The sequence below is a fragment of the Neoarius graeffei genome, chromosome 27 (assembly GCF_027579695.1).
Source record: "Neoarius graeffei isolate fNeoGra1 chromosome 27, fNeoGra1.pri, whole genome shotgun sequence".
NCBI lineage: Eukaryota > Metazoa > Chordata > Actinopteri > Siluriformes > Ariidae > Neoarius > Neoarius graeffei.
This window is the reverse complement of record NC_083595.1, coordinates 10151840-10170639: the sequence shown is the minus strand read 5'-3', so window position 1 is coordinate 10170639 and position 18800 is coordinate 10151840. Positions and strand designations below refer to the sequence as shown.

Genomic DNA, 18800 nt, shown 5'->3' with positions numbered 1-18800 from the left:
TTAAATTCAAAATGTTTAAAATTCAGGGATATTATAGAATATAAAACTGCCTTAGGAATGTACAAAGTAAGGAATTATAAAGTACCAAGGAATATCCAAATAATGTTCCCGGATAGAGAGGGGGGCTATAATTTTAGGGGGAAATTGAAATTTAAAATTCGCAGTGCTAGGACAACGTTAAAAATGTTCAGTATTTCTATTTGTGGAGTAAAGCTATGGAACAGTTTGAATGTGGAGCTCATGAAATGTACACCTATAAACCAGTTCAAAAAAAGGTATAAGGAACAGATCTTTATGAGGTATAGGGAGGAGGAATTACAATAACATGCTATTGATAATATAAGTGTATATATGTGGGTATGGGTACATATGGATGTATTATATAAAAAGTGAGTATTTGTGTGTGTGTGTGTGTGTGTGTGTGTGTGTGTGTGTGTGTAATTGTATATAATATATAAGCATAATATGCATAATTATGATATGGGTGTCTGTGTACTTATGGATGTGTATAGTTATAGGTATGTGTATATGTATGTACTGTATATATGTATTGTATGCATAACATAAGTATTTGTATATATGATTTGATTTGGTCGATATTATCCTTTCCGAACATTATTATGTTATTGCCTTGTGGCTACGCTATTCTGTTTGTTTATGACAATGTTTTGATGATTGTATTTTTTATTTTTTGTTGTTTTTTTTTGTTTTTATATCTTCTTTACTGTTCGGAATCAATCAATCAATCAATCTGTCAAACCCTAATGAGACCATGATATAATTCTGGCTGAAAATGATTGAATGCATGAATATCAGGTGTTAGTCATTAAAAGATGACATTATTTTAGAGTGATAAGAGAGTACGGTGCTTTTTGTCTTGAATGAAATACAATTTCGGAACAATTTTAGACAGATTTTACAACAAAATATACAAGAAGATTCTCAAACAACGGGAATTTTGTGTAATTGAATTCAATTTTCCAAAGATGTTGCACTCAAAACTGTTTTTGATAAAGGATCCAGGCCTTCACTGTCTATCTAACACTTCTACTCTTGGCTGGTTGTAGCTGGATGGTGGGATCGCTACACTGACCATAGCCGAGCTTAAAAATGCATACCCTGATATCAACAGCATCGTGGGCTCGTCCATATATATCAAAGCTTCTGTATTGACCAGCTCAGGTAGGACATCTTTGTTGCAGATCGCTATCCTGATTACGATTTTAACGTTGAAATGAAATGGTTAACAAAGCAACGTCTAGAATTACTCAAAGGTCCTTAACTGTAGCTTTAGGCTTCACAGAATAGCTATCAAGCTCTTGGGTGAAATTTCAGACAGATTTGGTATCCAGAGAAATCCAGTTTCTATTTCTGTCTTTTGTAGCTTTGAAGCTTGAGCATTTGTGACTGGCCAGTGTAAATCTGTCTACATTCACTGTTAATCTTGTGGCTGTTTTCTTGTTTAAAATTCTCTATTAGCCCGATATTAATACACTTGACTTCTTTTATGTTGGTTCGGTTGGCATTGCACTTATGTTGTTACGGTATGTTGATGCATTGTCATCCACAGGAAGTGACCTAGTGGATGCAGAGAAGACGGGCATCAAAATCGTCCAAGCACCATATGTGCTTGCCATCAAGGATACACCAAGGTTTTTTAAATCGGGTTTACCATTTGAATTGACGGTAATGTACATAAATAGTACTAAATAAACAGTGAATTAGATTTGTGTTACGAATTCACTGAAATGTTTGCATTTTGGGATTCAGGTTACGGTTAGCCACCATGATGGCTCCCCAGCTCCAAACATTCCTGTTAAAATCACCTTACTGTCCACTCCAATCACAGCACACAGTGGCACCATCAAAGTGTCTCTTAACATGCCTTCTGGCAGCAGACCTATAACGTTAACAGTGAGTCAAACACACACACACACACACACACATTATATTTTCAGAATATCCCTGACCCAGTCACTTTTGAATTTGCAGTAATTGTATTTTATCTCAATTCATACCAATATCAGTGATATGTATAGACCCCAATGGCTTTAGAAGTCCATGTCATGATCCTCCTGTCCTGGTGTGTATGGAGTGAGCAGGACAGCCAATACAGTGACATTCTACTTTCAGATTTACAAACGCCTATTGTTTTAGGGGTCCAAACACAATTTTCAATTTATCGTCATCTCTTCTGTCGTGCCATGTTCATGGTTATGATTTGACTGGCCATATTATTATATACAAGAAGATTTAAAAAAAATTTCCAGTATTTATCCAACAAATTTGAATCAGAATTCTAATTTGTCATGCTTCAGACAAATTCAAAAGCCCTGCTTCCCGTGTCAGATTAGTTACAGATTTAGCTTTGAGAGTTACAAAGACCTGACACTGGGGACTCCTTCCATAAATGTGAAATAAACATCTCCACACACAGAACTTTACCATATCAACAATTATGCAAGTTTTAAATCCATTTATAAAAATCATACACTCTTTGATCATACACATGACGGCCGACACGACTCCCAGAGCTGTACTTATGGGCAATGAATCAACAATTTACTACCTCTTGTTAATTTGTATCTACCTTTCCAACTTCCTCTCAAATGGTACAGAAGTTCTGTGTTTTTATATTAACTCTACAAAGGAAGAATTCAGTCCAAAGAGCTGACAGTTAAGAGCTGAGAAGTTGTTCTCTGGGAATCCTTGAACATGAATTAGGAATTTTAAAATCAACAATTTGTAAAGAACCTTAACCACTAAGCTAGTACATATTAAACAATCTTATGTGTGCTGAATATCATCATATAAAACAGAACCAATAGTCGAGACAGACTTACCTTTGAGCCAGACGCAACTGTATTTTGTAAATGGTCTTCTCAGGCAGAGACGGTCATCCCAAATTTGAAGCAGGAACAGCAGACAAAGGCTGATTGGTTCGTGGAGCCATACTTACCTTTTGATTTTGCACGGCTGAATCAGCTTTACATCATACTAGACAGGAAAACAGCGAAAGTCGGACAGACTTTAAACATCAAACTGCACCTGAGTACCTTCTCAGCGAAAGAAAGAACCCACCTCCAGCATGTTTCCTACATTGTAAGTCACACACATTGTCAATTGAATCAATAAATTATTTATAATCAATAAATTTCATTTCCTCGCTCACTGTTCCCTGTGCACTCTAGGTGTTGAATAAGGGGAGAATAATCCGCGCTGGCAGGGCTAGCATCGTAGGGCAAGAAGTGACAAACGTTCCCCTGCTGGTGACTTCAGAGATGCTGCCTGCGTTCCGCTTCGTGGCGTACTACGTGTTGCCGTGGCTCTCTAGAGTGGAGGTGGTGGCTGATTCTGTTTCAGTGGACGTGGAGAGCGGTTGTGTGGGATCAGTGAGTCAGTTTGTATTTGATGTTTGCTCTTTAACTGGATTAATGGACAGCTTGTTAACGTGATGAATGTTGTAGCTCAAGGTTGAACCACTGAGGGGTGAAGTGACGGACTCGTATTCACCAGCTGACAGCTTTAACTTTCAAGTTCGAGGTGACCCCGGGGCAAAGGTCAGCCTGGTTGCCGTTGACAATGCCATTTTCCTGTTGAGTAAGAACCGCCTGACGCAGAAGAAGGTGATGTCACAAGTATATTCATTTGACATGCTGTTGAAATCACTCGATCATGAGTCTCCAACTCATCCACTTGCGTCCCTCCAGATTTGGGACACACTCGGACAGGGTGATTTGGGCTGCTCTCCAGGTGGAGGCAAGAACAGCATGGGTGTATTCCTGGATGCAGGCCTGAATTTTCAGTCCAGCTTCGGTGTAGCAAGCAATGAAAGACAAGGTAAATTATTATTACAACCCCAATTCCAAAAAAGTTGGGACAAAGTACAAATTGTAAATAAAAACGGAATGCAATAATTTACAAATCTCAAAAACTGATATTATATTCACAATAGAACATAGACAACATATCAAATGTTGAAAGTGAGACATTTTGAAATTTCATGCCAAATATTGGCTCATTTGAAATTTCATGACAGCAACACATCTCAAAAAAGTTGGGACAGGGGCAATAAGAGGCTGGAAAAGTTAAAGGTACAAAAAAGGAACAGCTGGAGGACCAAATTGCAACTCATTAGGTCAATTGGCAATAGGTCATTAACATGACTGGGTATAAAAAGAGCATCTTGGAGTGGCAGCAGCTCTCAGAAGTAAAGATGGGAAGAGGATCACCAATCCCCCTAATTCTGCGCCGACAAATAGTGGAGCAATATCAGAAAGGAGTTCGACAGTGTAAAATTGCAAAGAGTTTGAACAAATCATCATCTACAGTGCATATTATCATCAAAAGATTCAGAGAATCTGGAAGAATCTCTGTGCGTAAGGGTCAAGGCCGGAAAACCATACTGGGTGCCCGTGATCTTCGGGCCCTTAGACGGCACTGCATCACATACAGGCATGCTTCTGTATTGGAAATCACAAAATGGGCTCAGGAATATTTCCAGAGAACATTATCTGTGAACACAATTCACCGTGCCATCCGCCGTTGCCAGCTAAAACTCTATAGTTCAAAGAAGAAGCCGTATCTAAACATGATCCAGAAGCGCAGAAGTCTTCTCTGGGCCAAGGCTCATTTAAAATGGACTGTGGCAAAGTGGAAAACTGTTCTGTGGTCAGCCAAATCAAAATTTGAAGTTCTTTATGGAAATCAGGGACACCGTGTCATTCGGACTAAAGAGGAGAAGGACGACCCAAGTTGTTATTGGCGCTCAGTTCAGAAGCCTGCATCTCTGATGGTATGGGGTTGCATTAGTGCGTGTGGCATGGGCAGCTTACACATCTGGAAAGACACCATCAATGCTGAAAGGTATATCCAGGTTCTAGAGCAGCATATGCTCCCATCCAGACAACGTCTCTTTCAGGGAAGACCTTGCATTTTCCAACATGACAATGCCAAACCACATACTGCATCAATTACAGCATCATGGCTGTGTAGAAGAAGGGTCCGGGTACTGAACTGGCCAGCCTGCAGTCCAGATCTTTCACTCATAGGAAACATTTGACGCATCATAAAACGGACGATACGACAAAAAGGACCTAAGACAGTTGAGCAACTAGAATCCTACATTAGACAAGAATGGGTGAACATTCCTATCCCTAAACTTGAGCAACTTGTCTCCTCAGTACCCAGACGTTTACAGACTGTTGTAAAGAGAAAAGGGGATGTCTCACAGTGGTAATCATGGCCTTGTCCCAACTTTTTTGAGATGTGTTGTTGTCATGAAATTTAAAATCACATAATTTTTCTCTGTAAATGATACATTTCCTCAGTTTAAACATTTGATATGTCATCTATGTTCTATTCTGAATAAAATATGGAATTTTGAAACTTCCACATCATTGCATTCCGTTTTTATTTACAATTTGTACTTTGTCCCAACTTTTTTGGAATCTGGGTTGTATTTTTTATTTTTTTTTGCAGTTGATAACTACTGCCCAGGTTTTGAAGGGCAAGATCTTTTCCCCCGTCCTCTGGCTGGTGCTGTGACTTCTACAGCAAAGCATTAGCCCAATTATGGTATTTTTGTTTAAAATTTTTTCTCCTGGTAAATCTTATGGTTTTATCTATTTGCATGAATCTTTTGCTAATTAAATAATTAAGCAGATAATGTTAAAATACTGACCCAATCAGGTACCACTAGCGATCACTGATGATTTATATGAGTGGATTAAAGACTCTTGTGTTTTGTATGTTTTCTGATTAGGCAAACCATGTCACTGGAAGTCCAGGACGAAGCGTTCTGCTGAACAACTGCGTCTCAGAGATGAGCTTAGTAAGTAATGGCTTTTATCATATCCCAAGGCTAGTGTATCAATCAATCACTACTGAAACTTCAAGCCTTGCTCTAAAAGTAGCCTAACCCTTCAAAGAAGAAATTTGATGTAAAGAAATAACAGGAGTCAAGCAAGCACTGAGAACATGGAGTTTACACTATGATGATGAAGTAAAGACTGAGGATGACAATAATTAACCAAATAATGTTGACTTATTTCTGTGTTTGTGTGTGTGTGTTTGATTAGAGAAAAACTATTCTGACAAGTTTCTCCAGCGCTGCTGCTCTGATGGCTTGAGAGAGATTCCCATGCCGTATTCATGCCGCCGTCGTGCTCTTTACATCACTGAGAGCTGGAGCTGTGTACTGGCTTTTCTCGAGTGCTGCTCAAAGTACAGGGGCGAAGAGCTGGGCGTTATCACACCACCACCACCAACCACGCCAGAGACAACTACGCCAGTGCCAACTACCATGCCAATGACCACCTTCATGCCAGTGCCAACCATGTTCTTTGAAAGCGGGATACTGTTTTCTCCCATAGATGCAGTGGCTCGAGGGAGACTGAGTAATCTGCTTTCATTTTCAAATTTTCTCAAGACAGCAAACAGCATATAACCTGACAGACATGAGCACATAACTTGAACAGCACCCCATGAAATGTTTTATTCCTTCAGATACCACAATTTTAAACCAAACAGTGCAGTCTTTATTTGTTTATAGTTGTATTTACATTTGTGAACCATCGTGTTGAGAAAGTCTTGAGGTGTATAATATAGTGAATTACACCAGAGCACTGTTCATCCAGTTGTCTGTGATTCTGAACTGGATTTGGTTGCGTTTATAATCTTTCAGATGATGAGATTTGGAGTCGGGGCCCTCGTCTGCATACACCTGTTAAAGCTTATATTCCTTCCGTCAATTTCGGGCGTTTCGTCACATCATCAAGAGTCGAAATAGAGGAGGGGGAGGAGGAGTACAATGATGAAGATTATGAGCTGGATGACATTTATGTTCGCACCAAGTTTCTGGAATCCTGGCTGTGGACTGATGTCAAACTTCCTGAAGAACCCAAGGCAGACGGGTCAGACTCAACACCCAAATCTTGTGTTACAAAGATTTATTTTTATTTCTTTGAAATTATTTAATCTTAAAATTAAATATATACACATTTTTTTTTCCCTCTGAGCCACAGAGGGATTAATACTTTAATTTTCTGTGATGAATCCAGCCCAGACCACTTACAGGTCATTCCTGACCTTTAATTGTATCAAATCCCAATTATAAATGCCCCCTGACTGCTAATTACCCCTAAATAAATTAGATAGATAGATAGATAGATAGATAGATAGATAGATAGATAGATAGATAGATAGATAGATACATACATACATACATACATACATACTGTACATACATACTGTACATACATACTGTACATACATACTCCATGACCTCAAATTGCCTTAGACCCAAATATCAATATCACCAACCTGTTAATTTCCCCAACACAAAAATAAATTCCCCCATGACCTTTTATTCACTCAAACCCTAGTAGTGACCTGGAACATCATGGCGCTGTTCTTTTTTTTAAATATATGTATATCTAAAACCTTTTTAAAATGTTCTTTATTTTTACCTTTTTAAAGCTGCTAATTGTCCTAAACATGTCACCATGACTTCCAGCTGCCCCCCCCAATACCCAGTGAGTTCTAATTGCCTTAGACACAAATATTCGTATCATCCTGCCTGCTAATTTCCCCATCATCCATCAGTAAATACCCCATGACGTCTAATTGTGCTAAGCCCAAATACAAAGACAACAATGACTACTAATTTCAGTAATGACCTGGAATACCACAGCAATGCTATTTATTCTTTTTTTTTTTTTTGAGCCCGAATTGCTTTAAACCCAAATATTAGTTTCACCCTGCTTGTTAATTTGAAATAAATACCCCATGACCTCTATTTGCTTCAAACCCTAGCAGTGACCCGGAACACCATGGCACTGCTCTTTTTATCCATCCATCCATCCATCCATCCATCCATCCATCCATTATCTGTAGCCGCTTATCCTGTTCTACAGGGTCGCAGCTGCTCTTTTTTAACCTTTTTTTTAATTTTCTGTTTCTTTCAGCCTTTTTCAGCTCTTTTCAAGCACTGTACATCTCCTTCAGGAAATACATATCTACAATAGTTATTATAATAATATTTATTTGGATTTTTTTTTTTTTTTTCATTTCTGGTCAGGTAGAGAACACTGGTTGTACAGAAACACTACTTAAATATTCAAACATGCTTGTCTTTTTTCAGGTTGGCTGTTTTGCCGGTGGAGTCTGTTCTCCCTGATAGTATCACTCAGTGGGGGATTCTGGGTGTTAGTGCGTCATCCAAGACAGGTCATTTTCTTGGACTCCATTTCCATCTGCATCTCTCTTTCTCTGTCCTGTACATGTCAGGCTCTCTTGCATTGTTCATCTAGTGGTCTGACTTTTTTGTATTAGCAGTAAAGGGCCAGATGTATGTACATTAGGAGGCACAGCACAAAACTTAACTTGATGTGGCCAACAAATATGATCTCCTTCCATCTGTAATGAACATTCATTCGGCTATTGCATTTCCATTTTGAAATCCGGTTTTGCGCTGCTGCAGGTTTCTGTGTCGCCGAGCCGTTCAACATCCGAGCCTGGAAGCGTTTCTTTATTGACCTTCGTCTTCCTCGCACCGCAGCCAGAAACGAGCATGTGGAAGTCAAGGCCGTGCTGCACAACTACATGAACGAGAACATTAAGGTCACTTCGTCACGTGTCCTCACATCTCTTTATTCAACATGGTTGATTTCTGTACTCAGATCCCACTGAGGGTTACAGATTATATTCACACTAACTCTATTTGTACACAGAGGACATTCCAGTACAGACCTCTCCATCATTCGAGGAGTATCATCTCCACTCAGATTCATTCATACTGTACACTTAGCTTTTGTGCCACCAAACTTCATCTTTACACAGGTGTTTTGAACATTAACGTTGTTTATGTATGTGTATGCATGCAGGTGCTGGTGGTCCTGGCAAAGACAGTGGATGTGTGCAGTGTGGCATTTACTGAGGATCATAAGCAGGAGGTGTTGGTGCGAGCTCGTTCCTCCATCCTCATCCCCTACACTATCATCCCACTCCAAGCAGGAGATCTCCACCTGCAGGTCACTGCTGTGTCACGGAGCTTCATTGGACAGGACGCGATCCGCAAAAACCTCCGTGTGGTGGTAAAGCTTGATTTGGGAATTTTATTACTCAAGTTAGTCTGTATTTGAGAAATGGCATTGATTTGTAGTCAATATTATGTGTGGGTTGTTAAAATGCACAAAACTGTGCTTGGTGTGTGGCTGCAGGTGGAGGGCATTCAGAAGCTGGATGTGAGGAGTTTTGTGTTGAATCCTGCTGAGAAAGGAGACAGTGGTGAGACCACTTCCTGTTGTCTTAATTTAATGAGTCGTTCGAATTAATGTGGACTCATTAAGCCTCATTTATCAATCTCTTAATAAAATTGTGTGAGAATGTGTTTGAAGACCAAACTGAGCTGAAATTCCTGCCAAACTTACCCAAGTTTTCTTTGTACTCACATACCGTATGCATGTTATAAATGTCCGTTTGCTGTATATTTCAGGCATTTCACAGGAGAGCTAGTCGATATTTAGCCATGGCCACAAAACTCTAGAAAGGGCAAAGCTCACAGAGAGCTTCAAAATGGTTAAAGAGTGCCCCCTAATTGCAAAGTGTGCTAAACCATGATGATCACGAATCAGGATTTTCATCAATACCAAATTTCATATTAACAGTCCAGTTTGAAAAATAAAGCCCATATATCTGACCCATTCTATAATTGTTGGTACATTTCAAGTGTTGACTCTGTTAGTCATCATCAACTCTGTTATCATTAAACTGGTCAGTCCATTAACAGAATTGATGATAACAGAATTGAAATTTTCCACTATTGTGTGCCTTAACTCCACATGCTAACCTCAAACTAACTACCACATGGCATGGATAAAAACAGAATTTTAATCATATTATGGTTTTGTAAAAATGAGTGAGAGATTCACTCCAATATCACAATAACAGATTTGACAAATAATTAATCGACTGTTGGTGTATCCTCAATATTTTGTTCAAATTAATGACAGAAGAAACAGAACATACCTCGCTGCCTTTCTGAAGTTTCCCATCTGAGGAAGTGACATCTCTCGGTGCAGGCGTCATGCGTATTATTAAAAGTCTTTGTGGATTTTATGCAGTTTTATAACAGAGTTAACAGAGTCGACAAGAACACTGGGATGAATAAAAAGTATATTTTTTTTAATGACTGAAATTTCACATCATACAGAAAATAGACTTTCTGGGCAATTGATTTTCATCTCATCTCATTATCTCTAGCCGCTTTATCCTGTTCTACAGGGCCGCAGGCAAGCTGGAGCCTATCCCAGCTGACTATGGGCGAAAGGGGGGGTACACCCTGGACAAGTCGCCAGGTCATCACAGGGCTGACACATAGACACAGACAACCATTCACACTCACATTCACACCTACGGTCAATTTAGAGTCACCAGTTAACCTAACCTGCATGTCTTTGGACTGTGGGGGAAACCGGAGCACCTGGAGGAAACCCATGCGGACACGGGGAGAACATGCAAACTCCACACAGAAAGGCCCTCGCCGGCCCCGGGGCTCGAACCCAGGACCTTCTTGCTGTGAGGCGACAGCGCTAACCACTACACCACCCGCAATTGATTTTATAACAGTTAATAGAAAAAGCCCCAAAAAACTGATTGTTAGACTGAATCATCTCATCTCATTATCTCGAGCCGCTTTATCCTGTTCTACAGGGTCGCAGGCAAGCTGGAGCCTATCCCAGCTGACTACGGGTGAAAGGCGGGGTACACCCTGGACAAGTCACCAGGTCATCACAGGGCTGACACATAGACACAGACAACCATTCACAGTCACATTCACACCTACGGTCAATTTAGAGTCACCAGTTAACCTAACCTGCATGTCTTTGGACTGTGGGGGAAACCGGAGCACCCAGAGGAAACCCACGCAGACAACATGGAAACTCCGCACAGAAAGGCCCTCGCTGGCCACGGGGCTCGAACCCGGACCTTCTTGCTGTGAGGTGACAGCGCTAACCACTACACCACTGTGCCGCCTAGACTGAATCACTTCATCTTTATTCACGTTGAATGGATGAATCAGGAATCGAAGACAGCCAATAATGTGGCAGGGTGGGGTGGGAGTAATTTAGTTAATGGATAAATTGGGTCTAAAATGTACATCAAGTATTGCTAGGTGAAAGTTTATCATAATTTGCATTATTGTTCAAAACAGACTCAATAAAGATTTCTTTTATGAAAACTAACAAAAGGTTTATCTCAGAGATGCGAAATGTACCCCGAATTCTAGAATGACCCACATATAGTTTAGTTTTGTGTGTGTTTGGTCTTTAGAAGGAAATCAGCTGATTCGGGTGGATAAAGTTAAACTGAGTTCAGTGGTTCCCAACTCACATCCAGAAACATTTGTCAACGTCAGAGGTAAAATTTTAATCCGCATACTCATTACTTACTTCCCAGCTTGACTTATTTTACTGAATACTTCATTTCCATGTATGTTTAGGTAGCTTGCTGGCTGACAGCATTGATAACTCCATCAATAAAGACTCGCTGGCGGCGCTGATCCGGATGCCTGGAGGCTGTGTGGAGCAGAACCTGGCTAGCATCACACTACCGCTCATCGCCACTCACTATCTGGACAGCAGCTCACAGTGGGACAGTGTTGGTTTGCAGCGCAGACAAGAGGCCATCTCCTACATCAAGAAAGGTAAGATGAAGTCAAACCCAGCAAAGACCCTGAGCTAATTCACAACTTACTGAGGGGTCAGTATAACTCTTGCTCCATATGAGCTGGAGCTTAAAAGTAGACTGCCTTTCGATTTCATAAAACCGGTGAAATTTAGTTCCCTCTGAAATTTGGTCATTGTGATATACGTTTATTTCTGTAATATCTAAAAAAAACCCACAAAAAAACAGGCCATTCTGTGGCTGGGAAGTTATTTAATTTGAGGGGATTCCTGAGCAAATAATATGCATGAAATCACTCGTTTTGCGCAGTCAAGCAGACAGAGGAAGTCCGTGTGCACATGTACAGGTTTACATTTTGGTATTGTCTTCTCTTGGGTTTTACGGCAGCTGGCATCCAGTGTTGCATTACTGCCATGTACAGGTTTACCTTGACCGTGCACTGACAGTTACATCATTCTGTCACTAAACGAACAGCTGATCACACTGAGGTGCTCACTGATTTATTAGCTTGGTCCTGCGTTTCCTTTCCTTCACAACATAACGGTTTTTCTTCTCGCTTTCTGTTACTGTAGTGAGTCTTCCACGTTTCATTGGTATCCTCCATTTTTCTTTCTGGTTTCAAAATTGTATCCCACAAAACCTACCATGTGATGCATGACGTGGTCTCTTGTCTTGCGTCACAGTGAAGCAAGAAATAATAGTGGAGAATTTAGGACCACATGGCCCTAAATTCATTAATTGTTCTATTTAAAAAAACCAAAACAATAATAATTGGAATGATTTTTTTCGCGGTGCGGTTTTCATCAAATCCTGCGCTCTGATTGGCTGGCGAGCGGGTCCGTATTCTACAGCACGGACCCCAGTTACGGACTCCGGTTACGGATCTCTGGCGACTCGCTCGTTCACAACAACAACAAACATAGTAGCAATTTTTGTCAACATTTATATTTTTTATAAGATTTATTTATAAGATTTTTATCAAAAATCTTATAAATTTTTGCCAGCATTTCTCAGCATAATAGCATTAATTTTACATCATGGATAGTGATAACGACAGTGTTCACAGCGAAAGCGAGTTTTACTACCCTGAGGAAGGAGAAATAAAAGAAAACGTTTCAGGAGAAAGCTAAAAACCTGTAACTTGCTAACGCCGAGCAAAAACATGGCTGAATCCTGAATGACTCAATTTTGTATAAATAGGGGACTACATCGGCGGCAAAATGTAGTTTTTTTTCCTGCCATGGAAGTGCACTTGTATACTGAGGAGGAAGCAATTTGCATTACAGCCGTAAATGAGGATTCAAAATGGTGGCTCGCCTCGGCTCGGTTTTCCCTTTCGGGTGCTCTCGTTTTCTGTTAGAATTTGGTAAAGAAAAAAATAAATATATTATTTACCAGCTTAAGTTCAGTCCGTAGGGGTGGCACGGTGGTGTAGTGGTTAGCGCTGTCGCCTCACAGCAAGAAGGTCCGGGTTCGAGCCCCGTGGCCGGCGAGGGCCTTTCTGTGCGGAGTTTGCATGTTTTCCCCGTGTCCGCGTAGGTTTCCTCCGGGTGCTCCGGTTTCCCCCACAGTCCAAAGACATGCAGGTTAGGTTAACTGGTGACTCTAAATTGACCGTAGGTGTGAATGTGAGTGTGAATGGTTGTCTGTGTCTATGTGTCAGCCCTGTGATGACCTGGCGACTTGTCCAGGGTGTACCCCGCCTTTCGCCCGTAGTCAGCTGGGATAGGCTCCAGCTTGCCTGCGACCCTGTAGAAGGATAAAGCGGCTAGAGATAATGAGATGAGATGAGTTCAGTCCGTATGGTGAAATACCGTGTCCTCGACCTTGAATACTGACTCTGGGCCTCACTCAGTACTTTCAAGACCTCGGTCACGGTATTTCACAATACGGACTTCCCAGCTGGTAAATAACATATATGTCTGTGATTCAAATTCAGCAGCTTTCAGTCCACTAAACAAAAATAACTGGGTGTCGGGGAAAATTCTTTCTATGACCTGAACCTGAAAAATTTGAAAGTCAATCTACCTTTAATGCTTGATTTATAAGAAGGATCATTTAAATGCTAGCGATAGAAAGTGTTCAGTTCTTGCTGGCTGTTTAAGAAATGAAACGAAATTACTCACTTTGTAGGAAAGGTTTCTCTCTCTCTCTCTTACTCACACACACGCAAGTTTCTTTTTAAAAATCAAACACAACTGGCTCATTGTTTCTTCTGCAGTCACTGTTAATCCTTTAATAATCAAGTGTTTGTGTATTGCATTTTATATCATTTCATTGCTCTTTCAATTACAGGTAAAATCCAGGCAAAACAACACACTATATACACTACCGTTCAAAAGTTTGGGGTCACTTTGAAATTTTATTATTTTTGAAAGAAAAGCACTGTTCTTTTCAATGAAGGTCACTTTAAACTAATCAGAAATCCACTCTATACATTGCTAATGTGGTAAATGACTATTCTAGCTGCAAATGTCTGGTTTTTGGTGCAATATCTCCATAGGTGTATAGAGGCCCATTTCCAGCAACTCTCACTCCAGTGTTCTAATGGTACAATGTGTTTGCTCATTGCCTCAGAAGGCTAATGGATGATTAGAAAACCCTTGTACAATCATGTTAGCACAGCTGAAAACAGTTGAGCTCTTTAGAGAAGCTATAAAACTGACCTTCCTTTGAGCAGATTGAGTTTCTGGAGCATCACATTTGTGGGGTCGATTAAATGCTCAAAATGGCCAGAAAAATGTCTTGACTATATTTTCTATTCATTTTACAACTTATGGTGGTAAATAAAAGTGTGACTTTTCATGGAAAACACAAAATTGTCTGGGTGACCCCAAACTTTTGAACGGTAGTGTATATTATGTTGATTTGATGAATTCTGTCTCTGTGCTTCTGTCTTAGGCTATGAGAACCAACTTCATTATCGCAAAACGGATGGCTCGTATCCACCGTATCGCAATGAAGGAACCAGCACCTGGTATTCACACAATTTCTATGAGGCGTGTGATATATTTCGTCTTGTCAGTCGAGCTATACCCCCTTAAAGTAATCTTCCTCCTCTCTCTGTCATAGGATCACAGCGTTTGTGGTGAAGGTGTTCTCCATGGCTTATCAGTTCATCACTGTGGATGATCAGCACATATGCGGCCCGCTGCTCTACCTGCTCAAGCACAAGCAGTTCTCATCTGGAGCGTTCAAGGAGGACAACCCGGTCTATACCACCTCCATGACGGTGAGAAAACAGACACGATGAAGACTTGGACAAGTTGCTTAATGAGTTAGTCACATGGGAAAATCCTGTGCAGTGTGTGAGAAGAGCTAGTATAGTTGGATCTGTGGATGGATTAGTAGTCAGGTGACTTGACTTCTCCTGAGACGCTGTGTGTGTGTGTGTGTGTGTGTGTGTGTGTGTGTGTGTGTGTGTGTGTAGGGAGGTCTTCAAGGTGCTGAATCCAGGGAAACTCTGACTGCATTTGTACTGATTGCATTGGCTGAAGCTCAGAGTGCCGTTACATGCAGTGATCCAGAAATAAACACCAACGTAATGTGCACACACACACACACTGAATTCCTTATGTATTTATTTCATTGTCTTCATTTTGGGAAAACACACTCACTTGTTAACAATCTCTAATGCTGCCTTCATTCTGTTTTCCTTTAATAACTCAAGCTTTTGGATTCTTTCTCTTCTTGTACAGCTGAGGTTCAGAAGAGCAGGACAATATTTAAGGCAACAATACCAACGGTTGCGCAGGCCATACTCCGTCGCAATTGCGTGTTATGCCCTGGCTGTGAGCGATCAGGGCTGCTCAAAGAGCGTGTTGCTGAAATCGGCATCACCAGGTACTCTCGGCCACACCTTTCTCAATTATGTTGTAGCATTAACAGTAATCTGACATGCATAAAGGTAAGTAAGGCGGTGATGACCACATAATGAAAGTCCGAAATGCATAAATAGTGTTTGGAGGTATGAGAGGGGACAGAAAGAACCCTGTGAGCAAGAATGAAGATTTGCAAACAGATGATCTTTCAGTGCTTGGATCAGTGTGCCCAACTGCCAAATCACTTTCCTTGACTGAGATAAAATCTCATAAGATTTATTACACATTATGATCATGTTTTTCAAGACGTTGATCTTTCTTTGTCTTTTGATTTCAGACCACACACACTGGCCAGATGCACACAATTCCTTCTTCACGCTGGAGGCAACAGGTTATGCACTGCTTGCCCTGCTTAAAGGTGGCCATGTCAAGGAGGCGGCCGCTCCGTTCAAGTGGCTCAATCAGCAGCGACGGGTTGGAGGAGGATACGGATCCACACAGGTACTGGATATAATTAACTTTTGTAATTATCTTGGACATTTCTTTGCCACGACATGTTCTTTAACTGTGATGGCGTATTCAGGCCATTGTAGTTTTTTTTTTTAAAGTATTCATTAAGGAGGTGGTATGTGTGTTAGGGTGGGGCGGATTAATAGTAATATTATGAAGGAAAAACTCCAGGGCCCTGTACTACGAAGCGGGTTTTCTGGCTTACCAGGGTAACTTCGAGAGTAACTTGATCACGTGCAGCGTAACTTCCCGATTAACCCATACTACGAAAGTTGGCTATGTTCAAACCGAGGTATGCTGCCATGGCAATTTACGCTGCATCTCAAACCTGCTCGTCTCAGGTTATGTTCTTGGTTAACCCGAGGTTTCCGATTAACCACACCCTTTTTAAACACCACCTCTCCACCGACATTTCCTCTAGAGACAATGCCAGCGTACCTGGATGACCCGTGCGATATTGGAGCGCAGATTAGAGATGGGATTTATGGCTCTTTGATGGGATCCGCATCTTTGTGATCCATTCTTTGAAAAGAGCCGTTCAAAAGACTGGCTCATTTGGCTCTTTTTAAATATTTATTCAGTTTAAAGAAGACAGCGTCTAAAGAAGCCAGATCCCTCTGCTTAGACAGTGACATCAATATTTCTGGACATACCTTTTATATAAAGCAACCTAGACTTACATTATTGTAACCCTTAAACGCTCATAAATAACCATTAAAAAACAATGAGGGCTTCAATGAATGTCCATGCAGAACGGCTTTTCTGTAAAAAAAAAAAAAAAGAACCCACTCAAGAACATGGTTATCAAGAACGCAAGAATATTTTATAGAAAAACACTTGTTTTACAAAAATATTTAAGTCTGAGATACAAAATAGATACAACTACAATAAATATAACACAAGAACTAGTTATCACACAAGAACATTTTAATAGAAAAAAACAAACTTTCTATATTAAAAATATTGAAATTGTAACAAAAATAGATACAACTAAACAGTCAGATAAATAGATAGTTATAACAAGAACACAAGATTATTTTAATAGGAAAAAACAAACTATTAATGCAAAAAATATATTATTATTAGAAAAATAGATACAACTAGACAAACAGATAAATAAATAAAATACACAAAAATAGAACAAACAAAATGACTCGTCTCGTCTCGTCTTCTTCTGCTTATCCAGGACCGGGTCGCGGAGGCAGCAGTCTAAGCATGGAAGCCCAAACTTCCCTTTCCCCAGACACCTCGGCCAGCTCCTCGGGAAGAACACCGAGGCGTTCCCAGGCCAGCCGAGAGACATAGTCCCTCCAGCGTGTCCTGGGTCTTCCCCGGGGCCTCCTCCCGGGGGGACATGCCTGGAACACCTCCCCAGGGAGGCATCCAGGAGGCATCCGAAAAAGATGCCCGAGCCACCTCAGCTGGTTCCTCTCGATGTGGAGGAGCAGCGGCTCTACTCCGAGCTCCTCCCGAGTGACTGTGCTTCTCACCCTATCTCTAAGGGAGCGCCCAGCCACCCTGCGAAGGAAACTCATTTCAGCCGCTTGTATCCGCGATCTTGTTCTTTCTGTCATTACCCAAAGCTCATGACCATAGGTGAGAGTCGGAACGTAGATCGACCGGTAAATTGAGAGCTTCGCCTTTTGGCTCAGCTCCTTCTTCACCACGACAGACCGGTAAAGCGATCGCATCACTGCGGAGGCTGCACCGATCCGCCTGTCGATCTCACGCTCCATCCTTCCCTCACTCGTGAACAAGATCCCGAGATACTTAAACTCCTCCACTTGAGGCAGGACTTCTCCACCAACCTGGAGAGGGCAAGCCACCCTTTTCCGGTCGAGAACCATGGCCTCGGACTTGGAGGTGCTGATTCTCATCCCAGCCGCTTCACACTCGACTGCAAACCGCCCCAGTGCATGCTGAAGGTCCTGGTTTGAAGAAGCCAACAGGACAACATCATCCGCAAAAAGCAGAGATGAAATCCTGTGGTTCCCAAACAGGATTCCTTCCGGCCCCTGGCTGCGCCTAGAAATTCTGTCCATAAAAATTATGAACAGAACCGGTGACAAAGGGCAGCCCTGCCGGAGTCCAACATGCACTGGGAACAGGTCTGACTTACTGCCGGCAATGCGAACCAGACTCCTGCTCCGTTCATACAGGGACCGGACAGCCCTTAGCAAAGAGCCCCGAACCCCATACTCCCGAAGCACCCCCCACAGAATACCACGGGGGACACGGTCGAATGCCTTCTCCAGATCCACAAAGCACATGTGGACTGGTTGGGCAAACTCCCATGAACCCTCGAGCACCCTATGAAGGGTATAGAGCTGGTCCAGTGTTCCACGACCAGGACGAAAACCGCATTGTTCCTCCTGGATCCGAGGTTCGACTATTGGTCGAATTCTCCTCTCCAGTACCCTGGAGTAAACTTTCCCTGGGAGGCTGAGAAGTGTGATTCCCCTGTAATTGGAGCACACTCTCCGGTCCCCTTTTTTAAAAAGAGGGACCACCACCCCAGTCTGCCACTCCAGAGGCACTGTCCCCGACCGCCACGTGATGTTGCAGAGGCGTGTCAACCAAGACAGCCCCACAACATCCAGAGACTTGAGATACTCAGGGCGGATCTCATCCACCCCCGGTGCCTTGCCACCGAGGAGCTTGCAAACCACCTCAGTGACTTCGGCTTGGGTAATGGACGAGTCCACCTCTGAGTCATCAGCCTCAGTCTCCTCAGTGGAAGACATGACGGTGGGATTGAGGAGATCCTCAAAGTATTCCTTC

General features: G+C 41.7%; 1 protein-coding gene across 1 annotated transcript in view; it reads left to right on the top strand.

Moving 5' to 3' along the window:
* The window catches only part of LOC132874802 (complement C3-like), a 73383-nt gene that overhangs the window by 17795 nt on the left and 36788 nt on the right, over positions 1-18800 (top strand). The window contains exons 12-32 of the mRNA XM_060911208.1: positions 1068-1182; positions 1571-1686; positions 1771-1914; positions 2887-3102; positions 3192-3392; positions 3468-3626; positions 3711-3840; positions 5765-5833; positions 6081-6398; positions 6686-6914; positions 8144-8229; positions 8483-8622; positions 8886-9095; positions 9222-9288; positions 11335-11421; positions 11504-11707; positions 14590-14665; positions 14761-14920; positions 15119-15229; positions 15387-15531; positions 15847-16010. Coding sequence (XP_060767191.1) covers positions 1068-1182; positions 1571-1686; positions 1771-1914; positions 2887-3102; positions 3192-3392; positions 3468-3626; positions 3711-3840; positions 5765-5833; positions 6081-6398; positions 6686-6914; positions 8144-8229; positions 8483-8622; positions 8886-9095; positions 9222-9288; positions 11335-11421; positions 11504-11707; positions 14590-14665; positions 14761-14920; positions 15119-15229; positions 15387-15531; positions 15847-16010 — 3147 coding nt within the window. The remainder of the gene's footprint in view (positions 1-1067; positions 1183-1570; positions 1687-1770; positions 1915-2886; positions 3103-3191; positions 3393-3467; positions 3627-3710; positions 3841-5764; positions 5834-6080; positions 6399-6685; positions 6915-8143; positions 8230-8482; positions 8623-8885; positions 9096-9221; positions 9289-11334; positions 11422-11503; positions 11708-14589; positions 14666-14760; positions 14921-15118; positions 15230-15386; positions 15532-15846; positions 16011-18800) is intronic.